General features: G+C 37.9%; 1 protein-coding gene and 1 non-coding gene across 13 annotated transcripts in view; both read left to right on the plus strand.

Annotated features, from left to right (window-relative positions):
* Positions 1-14,716, plus strand: part of EVI5 (ecotropic viral integration site 5) — a 234,397-nt gene that overhangs the window by 199,507 nt on the left and 20,174 nt on the right. The window contains exon 20 of one of the 12 annotated variants that reach the window (XM_059885087.1): positions 5,317-5,486. The exons of the other annotated variants lie outside the window; for them this stretch is intronic. Within the exon in view, the coding sequence (XP_059741070.1) occupies positions 5,317-5,448 (132 nt within the window). The 3' untranslated portion in view covers positions 5,449-5,486. The remainder of the gene's footprint in view (positions 1-5,316; positions 5,487-14,716) is intronic. 12 annotated transcript variants of the gene reach the window in all.
* Positions 3,062-3,133, plus strand: TRNAC-ACA (transfer RNA cysteine (anticodon ACA)). Its single transcript has one exon. It is a non-coding gene; the product is annotated as a tRNA-Cys (tRNA).

Consider the following 14,716-nt stretch of genomic DNA (forward strand, 5'->3'; position numbering starts at 1 on the left):
CTTCTCTAAATGTTGAAGGAAATATTGAAACAGCTTTGCAGATTCATCTTCCTGAAGATATAGCAATGTTGTGCATGTTCTAACAGCTATGACCACTTAGCCTAGTTGTCTGTATGAAATGGTAAAGAGAATTAAGTTATTTTTCATGAATGGCTGAATATATTGTTAATCTATAAAGTAGCAATAATATATACTGTTTATTGGTCTGTCACTCAAGCATGGTGTCAGACACTTCATATTTATTATTACTAATTTTCATAATAATCCCATATGATGGTAGTATCCTCAGTTGAATAGATGTGGAAACAGACTCAGAATGATTAAGTAACTTTTCCCAAGATGACACAAATAGTAAACGATTGAGCCAGGGTTTAATCCAGAGTGGCCGATCTTTTCTGTGCTACTTACAGAGAGTTTAGATTAGAAAACAATATTTAAAATCTTAAGAATATCAATTAGTGACCATATTTTAACCGTGCTGTCCTCCTTGACACATGAATTTGCATATATCCTGTAAGTAAATTCTGCAGCTGACCTAGTCACAAGAGCTCCCTATCTCTCTCTGTTAGCATTGCAAATAGAGATTTATATTCATGTTCTGCAGCTTACTATCATCCATCCACACACCTTCTCTGACTCCCAACCCCTGTGATTCTTACCCTTAGCACCTAATTTTGCTCCTAGTATTACCTACCTACCATAGAAATCTTTTAATTTGAAGCCTCTTACCCTGCCAAGAGCTTCACAGAAGCCACTATGGAAGCTCTTGCTGCCCCAGAGCTGGAAGGGGCTGTGAATAAATCCTCTCCTAACCCTACGTTCTATCCTCGTGGCAGACATAGATAAGACCCAAGGTCCCAATTTAAGTGCTTTCCTTTCCCTGTCTTCCCACCTTCTGCCCTTTCATCCATCTTTCATCACAGCACCTACTCTGTACTAGGCACTGGGTTTAGAACTGAATATAAAGGAGATTGAAATACAATTCATAGCCTCAAGGGACTCACAGTCTAACAAAGGAGATTGTTGTTCAGTTGTTCAGTCCTGTCTGACTCGTTGCAACCCCATGGACTGTAGCATGCCAGGCTTCTCTGTCCTTTACTGTCTCCCTTCACTCTCTCCTTCATTGTTTGCTCAAACTCATGTCCATTGAGTCAGTGATGCCATCCAACCATCTCATCCTCTTGTCAACTTCTCCTCCTGCCCTCAATCTTTCCCAGCATCAGGGTCTTTTCCAGTGAGTCAGCTCTTTGCATCAGATGGCTTCAGCATCAGTCCTTTCAATGAATATTCAGGACTGATTTTCTTTAGGATTGACTGGTTTGATCTGCTTGCAGTCCAAGAGACTCAGGAGTCTTCTCCAGCACTGCAGTTCGAAAGCATCAATTCTGCTGCGATCAGCCTTCTTTATGGTCCAACTCTGACATCCGTACATGACTACTGGTAAAACCATAGCTTTGACTAGACGGACTTTTGTTGGCAAGGTGATGTCTCTGCTTTTTAATATGCTGTCTGGGTTTGACATAGCTTTTCTTCCAAGGAGCAAGCGTCTCCTAATTTCATGGCTGCAGTCACTGTCCATAGTGATTTTGGAGCCCAAGAAAATAAAGTCTGTCATTGTTTTCATTTTTTTCCCTATTTATTTTCCACGAAGTGATGAGACCAGATGCCACTATCTTAGTTTTTGGAATTCTTTAGCTTTCATCATGAGACTCTTTAGTTCCTCTTCACTTTCTGCCATTAGGGTGGTATCATCTGCATGGGTGGTGTCATCTGCATATCTGAGGTTATTGATATTTCTCCCAGCAATCTTGATTCCAGCTTGAGCTTCATCCAGCACAGCATTTCTCATGATGTACTCTGCATATAAGTTAAATAAGCAGGGTGACAATATACAGCCTTGACATACTCCTTTCCCAATTTGGAACCAGTCCATTGTTCCATGCCGGGTTCTAACTGTTGCTTCTTGACCTACATACAGGTTTCTCAGGAGGCAGATAAGGTGGTCTGGTATTCCCATCTCTTGAAGAATTTTCCACAGTTTATTGTGATCCACACAGTCAAAGGCTTTAGCATAGTCAATGAAGCAGAAGTAGATGCTTACCTGGAATTCTCTTGCTTTTTCTGTGATCCAACAGATGTTGGCAATTTGGTCTCTGGTTCCTCTGCTTTTTCTAAATCCAGCTTATACATCTGGAAGTTCTTGGTTCAAGTAGTGCTGAAGCCTAACTTGTAGGGTTTTAAGCATTACCTTGTTAGCATGTGAAATGAACAGAATTGTGCAGTACTTAGAACATTCTTTGGCATTGCCTTTCTTTGGGATTGGAATGAAAACTGACCTTTTTCAGTCCTATGACCACTGCTGAGTTTTCCAAATTTGCTGACATGTTGAGTGCAGCACATTAACAGCACCTTTTTTTAGGATTTTAAATAGCTCAGCTAGAATTCAATCACTTCCACTAGCTTTGTTCGTTGTAATGCCTCGTAAGGCCCACTTGACTTTACACCCCAGGATGTCTGACTCTAGTGATCACACCATCATGGTTATCTGGGTCATTAAGACCTTTTTTGTACAATTCTTCCGTGAAATCTAGCCACCTCATCTTAACCTCTTTTGCTTCTGTTAGGTCCTTACCGTTTCTGTCCTTTATCGAGCTCATCTTTGCATGAAATGTTCCTTTGGTATTTCCAATTTTCTTGAGATCTAGTCTTTCCCGTTCTGTTGTTTTCCTCTATTTCTTTGCATTGTTCTCCTAAGAAGGCTTTCTTAGCTCTCCTTGGTATTCTTTGGAACTCTGCATTCAGACCAGTAAATCTTTCCCGTTCTCCTTTGCTTGCACTTCTCTTCTTTTCTCAGCTATTTGTAAGGAAATAGGCATACAAATAAACAAATTGTAATACATAATCAAAAGTATACATTATAGTAGATACCATTTGTTCAATAGTCGTTCTGTGTCAGACACTGTACTAAGTATTAAACTTCCTTTATTTCTTTTAGTCTTCACAGCAAACTTCTGAAGTAGGTAGCATCATTCTTATTCATGCTTTACATGTCATAAGGACTTCCCTGGTGGCTCAAATGGTAAAGTGTCTGCCTACAATGCAGGAGACCCAGGTTCGATCCCTGGTTTGGGAAGATCCTCTGGAGAAGGAAATGGCAACCCACTCCAGTACTCTTGCCTGGAAAATCCCATGGATGGAGGAGCGTGGTAGGCTACAGTCCATGGGATCACAAAGAGTCGGACATGATGGAGTGACTTCACTTTCTACATGTCATAAAACTGAGGTTCTTGGGTATTAAATAACTCCCCATGGTCATACACTAGTCAGTGACAGAGGTGGGAGGTTAGACTACGTAACTTTAAGTCCACCTATGCACTTAATTCCCGTATGCTAAATAGCCTCCTTTGAAACATGGTGGGATAAGATGGCAACAGCATCTGGGCTGGGTTTTGAAAAATTAAACTTTTTCAGGAGGTTTGGACGTCAGGAACATTTAAGTCAGAAGACATAAAGCTATAAGTTCCAGAAATGAATGCACCGTCTGCTTCAGCATTTGATCCATCTTCTTACAGCTGCCAACCATTAAAGACAAACAAAGAATATCTTCTAACTGCCTGGAAAGGAAGATAGAAGGAAATAGAAAGTTAATTTCATTTAGAAGCCAAAAGAAATGTACTCAGAAGTCATTAGGTATTGACATATTGAGAAGTATAATCATACACTTCAGCCACAGTATCAATTGATGAAGCTTTTCTGGGTTCCTTTAAGCCTTGCTGTCATTTACAGTATTTTTTTCATGTGAAAATGCTCACCAAACAGCTGATCTGGAAATGTTTTTGCAACACAAATTTTATGTTTTAACTTGTTCTTGGTGCTGATGTGTTCTGGTAGATCTAGGAATAGGTAGATTTATTCCAGACTGAAGATAGTCCACTTATACTAAAAATTAAATATTTCCCCATTATACAGCTTTGCTTAATTTTTTATGATGTCTTAATAAAATAGTTTTAATGTACTTTATATCCTTAAAATCCCACAAAAGTAAATCTAGCCTAATCACTTAGTAGCTTTTCTTTTTTATTTTTTTAGTAGCTTTTCTATATAAAGCAGATATTCCCTATTTTTATTAAACTTTCTGTGTGGTAGTTGCTAAACCAGATATAGATCTTTTGGATAACTATTTTAATCTTCACAGTTATCCTGTGAAAATTGTTAATATTTCCACTTTATAGGCTCAATGAGGCTAAATAATTCATCTAAAGTTACATAACCAGTAAGTGGCAGAAGCTGGAATTTAGGGTCAGGACTTCTAGTCAGATTACAGTGCATTAAATAAGAATAAAGTAAAACCAAACATATTGAAGTAAAACCAAGCCATATATTTTTTAAAAGAAAGAAAAGAATTAGAGCATTTTTTATTCACTAATACCATGCTTTGTTCCAGATAGGATAAAGGAAGTTTGCAAATGATTAAAAAAAAAAAAAGGCAAAGTGTAATTTTGTGAGAAAAAGTCAAGAACACTAGGAATGTAACATGGAACCTTGAACAAGACCAATACAAAATCGCATACCACAAAAGTATCTTACACATTTTTATCATGGGCCTCAAGCTTGGCTCGAAGAATAAGGTTTTCAGCAGTCAGCAAAAAGGGGAAATCTGGTCACTTTAAACTTTTCATAGTGTCTTTGTGATAAAACAGACCAGTTGGTTAGAAGAGCCACACCTGTTCCTGATACTAAGACCAAGCAACAGTTTCTTCGTTGCTCTTTCTGTGATGGAGACCTTCTAGAATGAGTCCACCAGCTATTATCCTTAACATTCTGCAGTTGTATGGGTTCATAGTCATAAAAATTGAACAATCTAAAGAACACAAACTTCTAAAACTTTTCTATAGAAGTATTACTTATAGAAAAGTGCCCAGGTGACAAGTTTACAGCTCAGTAAGTTATCACAGAGATCACATCCATGTAACCACCACCCAGGTCCAAGAGATAGACTGCAAAGCTCCATTCATGCTCTCTCCCATCCTGTCTTCAGTCATACCCTCCTCCTCAGAAATAACTATGGTCTCAACTTCTAATACAGTGGTTTAAGTTTTTAAATTTTATGTAAATGACTTCTTATGGTATATCTTCTTTTGTGCCGTGCTTCTTTTGCTCAAAGTTGCTAGTGAAATTTAACCATGTTATTCTTAAATGTAGCTCTAGGTTATTCATTCTCATTGCTATGTAACTTTTCTTTATATAAATATACCACAATTTATTTATCTATTCTGTTGGTGAATATTTAAATTACTTCTGTTTTGGCCTTTTAAGATCATTGCTGTTGTTTATTGGGCTTCCCACGTGGCCTCAGTGGTAAAGAATCCACCTGCTAATACAGGAGATATGGGTTTAATCCCTGAGTCAGGAAGATCCCCTGGAGAAGGAAATGGCAACCCACTCTAGGATCCTTGCCTGGGGAATCTTATGGACAGAGAAGCCTGGTAAGCTACAGAGTCAGACACCACTTAGTGACTAAATAACAACAACAGTGTATACTCCCGTGTGCCATAAAGACAGTTTTCATTGTTCTACATGCTCGTCAGCATGTGGGATTGTCGGTCTTTATCTAATTTTAGTAATTCTGACTGTGAAGAGGATTCTCATTACAGTTTTAATGAGTATTTCCTTAATTACTAATAAGACTGAGTACCTTTCCCCTAGCATCCAGAATAGTGTTGGCATGTGGTAGGTACTCCATGAAAATGTTTTTAGTGAAGAAATGTTTGTGGAAGGCTTTGCTGATAAGGTAACATATAAGTTGTGATAGGAATGCTAAGGAGCTTCTGATGTGCAAAAAAACAGTGAAAAGATCATTCCTGGCAGAAAAAAAAAACCTAGCACAAAGACCCTGGAAAAAATGAAGTGGACTTTTGAGAAACCATACTAATGTGGCTCAAGTATAGTAGAGAATGGGAAAAAAAATAGTATGAGGTAAGACTAAAGAAAGAGAGTCAAATCCTATATAATGTTCTGTAAGCCAGGATCAATCATTTGGACTTTATTTTTGGCTAAGCAAGAATGATGTGATCTGATTTGCCCTGCCTGCTATGTGGTGAATTGGTTGTAGGAAAGTAAGAATGGAAATAGGGAGGTTCATTAGGAGGCCATTAAAATAGTCCAGGTAAGAGCAGAAGTGGAAATCTTAGCGTGGTGGATGTTTTAGAGGTAGAGAACTTGCTGGTGGATTGTGTGAGGAACATGAGAGAGAGAGTAGTCATTGACTCCAGAGATGCTTGATAGTTGTTGGTGCAACTTACTGAGGTTAGGGAAGGTAGAAGATCCAAAGTTTTAAGGTTGAGATTCCTATTAAACATTAAAATGAAAATAGCAGGCAGACAATGGATATGTGAGTATGAGGCTCTAAAAAGAGATCAGGGGCTAAAAATAGGTTTATTTGTCATTGGCATATAAATAGCATTCGTCAATAAAGAGAAAGGGGGTCTAGAAGCAAGTTTGTGGTGCTCCTCACCTTTAAGGTCAAGAGAGCCAGCGAAGGAGACCAAAACCACCAGTGGGCTAGGAGGAGATCTAGCAAGTGCAAAAGCATCAATTCTTCGGTGCTCAGCTTTCTTCACAGTCCAACTCTCACATCCATACATGAACACTGGAAAAACCATAGCCTTGACTAGACTGACCTTTGTTGCCAAAGTAATGTCTCTGCTTTTTAATATGTTATCTAGGTTGGTCATAAGTTTCCTTCCAAGGAGTAAGCGTCTTTTAATTTCATGGCTGCAGTCACCATCTGCAGTGATTTTGGAGCCCAAAAAAATAAAGTCTGACACTGTTTCCACTGTTTCCCCACCTATTTCCCATGAAGTGATGGGATTGGATGCCATGATCTTAGTTTTCTGAATGTTGAGCTTTAAGCCAACTTTTTCACTCTCCTCTTTCACTTTCATCAAGAGGCTTTTGAGTTCCTCTTCACTTTCTGCCATAAGGGTGGTGTCATCTGCATATCTGAGGTTACTGATATTTCTCCCAGCAATCTTGATTCCAGCTTGTGCTTCTTCCAGCCCAGCGTTTCTCATGATGTACTCTGCATAGAAGTTAAATAAGCAGGGTGACGATATACAGCCTTGACGTACTCCTTTTCCTATTTGGAACCAGTCTGTTGTTCCATGTCCAGTTCTAACTGTTGCTTCCTGACCTGCATATAGGTTCCTCAAGGGGCAGGTCAGGTGGTCTGGTATTCCCATCTCTTTCAGAATTTTCCACATTTCATTGTGATCCACACAGTCAAAGGCTTTGCCATAGTCCCTAAAGCAGAAATAGATGTTTTTCTGGAACTCTCTTGCTTTTTCCATGATCCAGCGGATGTTGGCAATTTGATCTCTGGTTCCTCTGCCTTTTCTAAAACCAGCTTGAACATGTGGAAGTTCATGGTTCATGTACTGTTGAAGACTTGCTTGGAGAATTTTGAGCATTACCTTACTAGCGTGTGAGATGAGTGCAATTGTGCGGTAGTTTGAGCATTCTTTGGCATTGCCTTTCTTTGGGATTGGAATGAAAACTGACCTTTTCCAGTCCTGTGGCCACTGCTGAGTTTTCCAAATGTGCTGGCATATTGAGTGCAGCACTTTCACAGCATCATCTTTCAGGATTTGAAATAGCTCAACTGGAATTCCATCACCTCCACTAGCTTTGTTCGTAGTGATGCTTTCAAAGGCCCACTTGACTTCACATTCCAGGATGTCTGGCTCTAGGTGAGTGTGAGTGATCACACCATCGTGATTATCTGGGTTTTGAATATCTTTTTTGTACAGTTCTTCTGTGTACTCTTGCCACCTCTTCTTAATATCTTCTGCTTCTGTTAGGTCCATACTATTTCTGTCCTTTATCGAGCCCATCTTTGCATGAAATGTTCCCTTGGTATCTCTAATTTTCTTGAAGAGATCTCTAGTCTTTCCCATTCTGTTGTTTTCCTCTCTTTCTTTGCATTGATCGCTGAGGATCAGTATCTCTCCTTGCTATTCTTTGGAACTCTGCATTCAGATGCTTATATCTTTCCTTTTCTCCTTTGCTTTTCACGTCTCTTTTCACAGCTATTTGTAAGGCCTCCCCAGACAGCCATTTTGCTCTTTTACATTTCTTTTCCATGTTGATGGTCTGGATCCCTGTCTCCTGTACAATGTCAGGAACCTCCGTCCATAGTTCATTAGGCACTCTGTCTATGATAGGGCATAATTGTACTCCTATGAAAATTGCTTTAAGGCTCTTGAATGAAATGTGTAGCACTGGTTTTTAATCTTGCAATCTCCATTTATCGATAAAAAACTGATTCTTTAATGACTTCTTTAAATGACTGTTACTACTCTTAACATATTCCATTTTCTCAGGTAAGCAGTTCATCTTATTATAATTAAGAAAATATTTATTGAACAGTGTCCAGTATTTTAAGTCTGGAATAATAGCACTATGTAAAAGACTTAAAACTAAGATTTTAAAAAAGTGAAATATATATATATATATATTTTTTTAAACCAGACTTGTTCTTAAAGTTTATCTAGTTTTTCACTTAATAAATGAGGAACCTGAGTACCCAAGAGTTGAAGGGACTTACCCAAAGTTGTGCAGCTCTTTAGTGGCAGAGACAGAACTACTGCCTAGGCCCTGGAGCTTCTGATCTACTCCAATCCAGTGCCTTGCCAAATCTGTCGACCAGTTCAGCTGTCTTATGGTAGACAAAGTAAGAGTTTAATAGGAGTTTAATTGAATTAAAAGTAATTCTGTCTCTCAGATGAGAGTCAATTTTTAGGTGGTAGAAATCTATCCTCATTTAGTATTCCTTACTTTTCTTTCTTCAGGTTTTAGACTTCTATATAATCTGAGACTGGGGAAGTGGTCTGACTTGACCCTAAATTCTGCTTTAGTTTCCAGTGGTTGCCACTAAAATCTTAGCTTTTAAATATTAGATGATTTTCTGGAAACAGAGGCAACTGAGATTTTTTAGCCAAATCTGACATTTCTAGAAACCTAGAATTAAGTAAAAATTGTCAACCCATTTTCATATATACATATTACTTAAGAAATACAAGCTTATTCAACTATGTAAATTAGCTCAGCTATTCGATATATTCTGTTTCAAGAATCTATTTATAGAAAGTCAAATATCATATGATATCACTTGTATGTGGAATTTTAAAAATTATACAAATGAACTTATTTAAAAACCAAAATAGAGTCACAGACATAGAAAACAAGTTTATGGTTACCAAAGAAGGGAGAAAGGGAGAGAAGTTAGCAGTTTGGAATTAACATATGCACACTGTTGTATGTATAATAGGTAGCAACAAGGACATACTGTATAGCACGGGGAACTATCTCAGTATCTTATAATGACCTGTGATGGGAAAGTAATCCAACCAGTGGCCAAACTTCCAGCAATTGTTTCCAGATGTTTTTAAAATCTCCAGTGATATGTTTCCATTCATTCGTTGCCTCCTAAAAGAATAATATACCACATTCATATAAAGAAAAACAATGATAATCCAACACAGGACTTTTAGACAATCTCATAGTTTTATGTTACATTCATAAAAAGAGGGTGTTCTACTCAACTACATACATCTGTGTATCCTGGTTGCTGTAGGTAAAAAGAAAAATTTTGATTTGTTAGTGAATAATAATGTTTCTAATGATGGTAGTTTCATTAAGAAATTTGGAGTTGAATTGTGAGAATACGAAAAAAGTTTCTGGTAGGAGAGGGTAAAGTGCAATAATTAAATCACTTAGAAAAGAAAAATGAAAAATATAAAACAATTAGCTGTATACCTGAAACTAACACAACTTTGTAAAACTATACTCCAATATCAATTTTTCAAAAACTAGAAACCAAGGCGAGAAGGAACTAGAACCCAGAAAAGATGAGATACCAAGGAAAGGAGCCTTTTAGAAGTATTGACTAAAGTAGGACATGCCTCTAGAAGGGTTTCTTTACAAAATTTCTAGGACAAAATCTGGGTGAACTGCCAATTTACAAAATAAAGAATCAGTCTGGAACTAGAAATTCAGATCTGGTACTCTGAATTAAAGGACAAGTAAGTGTCCTCAAGAAATAATATGCCATTGGCCAAGGAACAGAACCAGTTATAAGTGTAAAGTCAGGCTTGAATATTAAGCTGTATCAGATGGAATTTTTTCTGATATTGTGCAAGACATTGTAGGAAGTATACTTTTCTAGGCAAGAGTACTGGAGCGGGTTGCCATTTATTTCTCCAGGGGATCTTTCGAACCTGGGGATCGAACCCGCATCTCCTGCATTGGTAGGCAGATCCTTTACCACTGAGCCACCAGGGAATCCCCATATTTAGAGATTACTTAAATTATACAGAAGGATGTGCACAGGTTATATGCAAATACTACTCCATCTTATATGAGGGACTTGATCATCTGTGGATTTTGGTATACACAGGGTCCTGATCCAGTCTCCCTTGGATACTGAGGGACAACTGTACTGATCTGTAAATTGCTAAATAAATGGTCCCAACAATTACTCTGTGGCTGTTAGATTGGAAACATATCACAAGAAACCACTTCAAAGGAAGCTGCATATACCCAAGTGGTCAAATGCCACTTGAGTTATAAGAAATAAAGGCAGATAATACTAAGCATTTTTAAAGGAAATGGAACTAACTATAAAGCCTAGAGTGACAGTTGGTGTAGTTACTTATTAGTATTCCTTGGGAGAAAAGTTATGACCAACCTGCTGCTGCTGCTGCTGCTGCTAAGTCGCTTCAGTCGTGTCCAACTCTGTGCGACCCCAGAGATGGCAGCCCACCAGGCTCCCTTGTCCCTGGGATTCTCCAGGCAAGAACACTGGAGTGGGCTGCCATTTCCTTCTCCAATGCAGGAAAGTGAAAAGTTAAAGGGAAGTCGCTCAGTCGTGTCCGACTCCTAGCAACTCCATGGACTGCAGCCTACCAGGCTCCTCCGTAGATAGCATATTAAAAAGCAGAGATGTTACTTTGCCAACAGAGGTCCATCTAGTCAAGGCTATGGTTTTTCCAGTATTCATGTATGGATGTGAGCGTTGGACTATAAGGAAAGTTGAGCGCTGAAGAATTAATGCTTTTGAACTATGGTGTTGGAGAAGACTCTTGAGAGTCCCTTGGACTGCAAGGAGATCCAACCAATCCATCCTAAAGGAAATCAGTCCTGAATATTCATTGGAAGGACTGATGTTGAAGCTGAAACTCCAATACTTTGGCCACCTGATGTGAAGAGCTGACTCATTTGAAAAGACCCTGATACTGAGATTGAAGATGGGAGGAGAAGGGATTGACAAAGGATGAGATGGTTGGGTGGCATCACTGACTCAACGTAAGTGAGTCAACGGTGAGTAAACTCTGGGAGTTGGTGATGGACAGGGAGGCCTGACGTGCTGCAGTCTATAGAGTTGCAAAGAGTCAGACACGACTGAGCAACTGAACTGAAATGGATTTATTTCAGTAAGGGTGGAAGAGACTTCCTTTTAGCCTTTCATGAAGAGGTCATCTAATAGTATACTCTTAGATCTAAGACATGAGGAAAATAAGATATAAATGCCTAAAGACATTTCAATCATATGTATGATACCAATAAGGTTTTAGCATGATTACAGTATTGTTTGTTGACATTTGTAATGACACTGATAAGATGTACTTGAAGATTTTCATTCAACCTGACATGGGGCAACCAAAATGAGCTATGATTTTAAAATCCAGGGAATTTATTTGTGTGCTCAGGTTTCAAGAGTTTAGTGTTCATTTTTTAAATTTATTTCATTTATTTGAAAGCTGATTATCCCGACTCTTCATCTAACTCTGACTTTCTCCTTCACTACTGCTAAACACATTAATAAAATAAAGAGGGGAGAATAGATATCCATGCAACTTATCAGGTTCTTAATAGCATTCTGGATTTTGTTTCTGGTTCTTTGGGTGTTTTCATTTGATAAGTTTAGTTTTGTTTCTGAATTTTGTGTCTTTGCTCTCCATCTTACTGTAGGTGGTTGAGAAATGGTCATCCTGGAGTGTGGGGCTAGTTCTGCCACTGATTAACTGTGTAGCCTTAGGATGCCTATTCATACATTCATTCAGTCAGTGAGTATTTGGACATCTTTTAACTCTCAGGCATACTTCAGGCCTTGCCTCAATTTCTGCATTCCAAAACAGTTATTTAAATGATCATTATAAAGTCCTTTCCATCCCAGTCCTGTGCTAGGTGTATAAAAGTCATAGTCCCAATTGTGAAGGAATTCAGACTGGTAGGGAGAGCCAGTCAGTATTGGCAGTGCTGTGGTAGAACCGTATGGTGCCACAGCCTAGAAATATGAAAAGATTTCTGGGTGTGGGGGTGCCTAAACTCTTTATTGAAGGACGAATAGAAGTTAGCCAGGACAAGGAGAGTAGAAAGCTATTTCAGGCAGAGAAACCATCATATGCAAAGGTTCAGAGGTATGTAAAGAGCTCCAGAACAAATAACTGTAGAAATCAATAAAGATGGAGAAGGCAATGGCACCCCACTCCAGTACTCTTGCCTGGAAAATCCCATGGACAGAGGAGCCTGGTAGGCTGCAGTCCATGGGGTCTCGAAGAGTCGGACATGACTGAACGACTTCGCTTTCACTTTTCACTTTCATGCATTGGAGAAGGAAATGGCAACCCACTCCAGTGTTCTTGCCTGGACAATCCCAGGGACAAGGGAGCCTGGTGGGCTGCCATCTCTGGGGTCGCACAGAGTTGGACACGACTGAAGCGACTTAGCAGCAGCAGCAAAGAATCATAATGTTGATCTTTCTTTTTCCACATGGTTTATTTGCCATCTGTATGTCTTCTTGGTAAAATATCTGTTCATATCTGTCACCTATTTTTCTTTTTATTAACAAATAAATAGCTCCTTTTTATCCTCAAAAAAAAAAAAAAAGAAATCAATAAAGAGGGGCACCTCTAAAACCAGAGTGCCTTCTTATTAGTCTGTTTTTAGTGTGTGGTAGTGAAGAAAAGCACTTACAGAGATTTAGCTGATGGCTGAGGGTAAAGCTTTCTTGAACAAGAGGAAGTGCATTAAATAAAATCTTCATCCTTAATTATGTTTTAAGTTATATTCCTATTAAGGCCTTGGTTTAAATGATGCATTTCAGAGCCAATTTGGATTTTTTTCAGTCTAATTTAGATATACTTGTGCTATTTTTAACCAAGCTACCCAGTAGTTCACATTTGTTTGTTAATGCTATCTATTCTTAAATATTAATCCAGTTTCTTCAACTACACTAAGATTTGGAAATATAATCAGTTATTTTAAAACTTTGGCTTTTTTTTTTTTTTGCATCATGTAATTCAGTTTTAAAGAAACAATAGTATAGTATTGATAGTGTTTCAAACTAGGAACCTTAGAAAATGTGCTCCACAAATGTACTGTTGATTAAAGGAAAATTGGTACAAGATGAATAGCTAGCTCTCTCAGATTTACAAAACTAAAACTCTTACATTGTGGTTGGAAGTTTTAGCAGTAAGTCATGTGCTTTTCATGGGCCATATCTCGCAGATGCAGTTGGACATGAGATAATCAGATTTTCACTCCCCGCAAGCTGGACAGCCGAAAATGTCATACCAATAGTACGTGTCAAAGACTCAGTGCTACTTTCCTGACTGTCTGATTTAAGTTGTTGTGGTCAGTGTGAGGAACCTGTGATATGATAAGATAGCATTCATGAGGTCATGTGGTTTGCAAGGACCCAATCTTAACTAAGCAGCCTGTGAGTACCTCCAAATGAGGAAGAGAGGATACTGACCTGTCTGTTTGAAAGCTTATTTTGTGTTCAGTGATAAAATAGCATGGGTTTGTGGCTACGTATGTATATTGTATATTTTTAAAATTATTTTTCCATCAGAAGTTTTAGTTTCTGAAAAAAGTAAATACTATAAATGAATTCATCTCCTTTAACTTCAGTCTAAAGAAATAAACATTTTATTGTGAATATTTTCTGCCTGTTTAAAATGAAGCTGTAGAAGGTAGCCATCATTTCTTTTTATGTTGAGGAAAAAACTAAATGAAGGTTAACGTTGTTGATGAATTTTTTTTAATCAATTAAGTTTTCTTCACCTCCTAAATAGAAAATTATTTCTTTTCAGTCTGCCAATATCTCTGTTAAAAATATATCCACAGAATGGCTATCTGACATATATGTAAATAGATATAAATATTTTGTGTGTGTGTGTATGTATATAAAACAGCTTTATTGAGCTTTAATTCATGTCTAATACACTTCACCCACCTAAAGTGTACAATTCAGTGGTTTTTAGTATATTCACTGAGTTGTGCAACCATCATCACAATAAATTGTAGAAGTTTTTTTCATTCAAAAGTTAGTCACATTCCCTCAAGGTTCTCTTCTGCTAGTTCTAGGCAAACACTAATCTGGTGACATTTTCTGTCTCTGTTGATTTCTCTGTTCTGGATATTTCATTTAAATGGAATTATACAATATGTGGTCATCTGTGATTGGTTTCTTGTATTTGGTATAATCTTGTCAGAGTTCATCCTTGTAGTAGCATGTATCAGTACTTCTTCATTCATAATGCCTAATAATATTCCTTCATATGGGTATACCATAATTTATATATCCGTGCATCAGTTGATAGACATTTGGGATGTTTTCACTTTGGGGCTACTTTAAATAATGCTGCTGCAA

This window comes from Bos taurus, chromosome 3, assembly GCF_002263795.3.
Source record: "Bos taurus isolate L1 Dominette 01449 registration number 42190680 breed Hereford chromosome 3, ARS-UCD2.0, whole genome shotgun sequence".
Classification (NCBI taxonomy): domain Eukaryota; kingdom Metazoa; phylum Chordata; class Mammalia; order Artiodactyla; family Bovidae; genus Bos; species Bos taurus.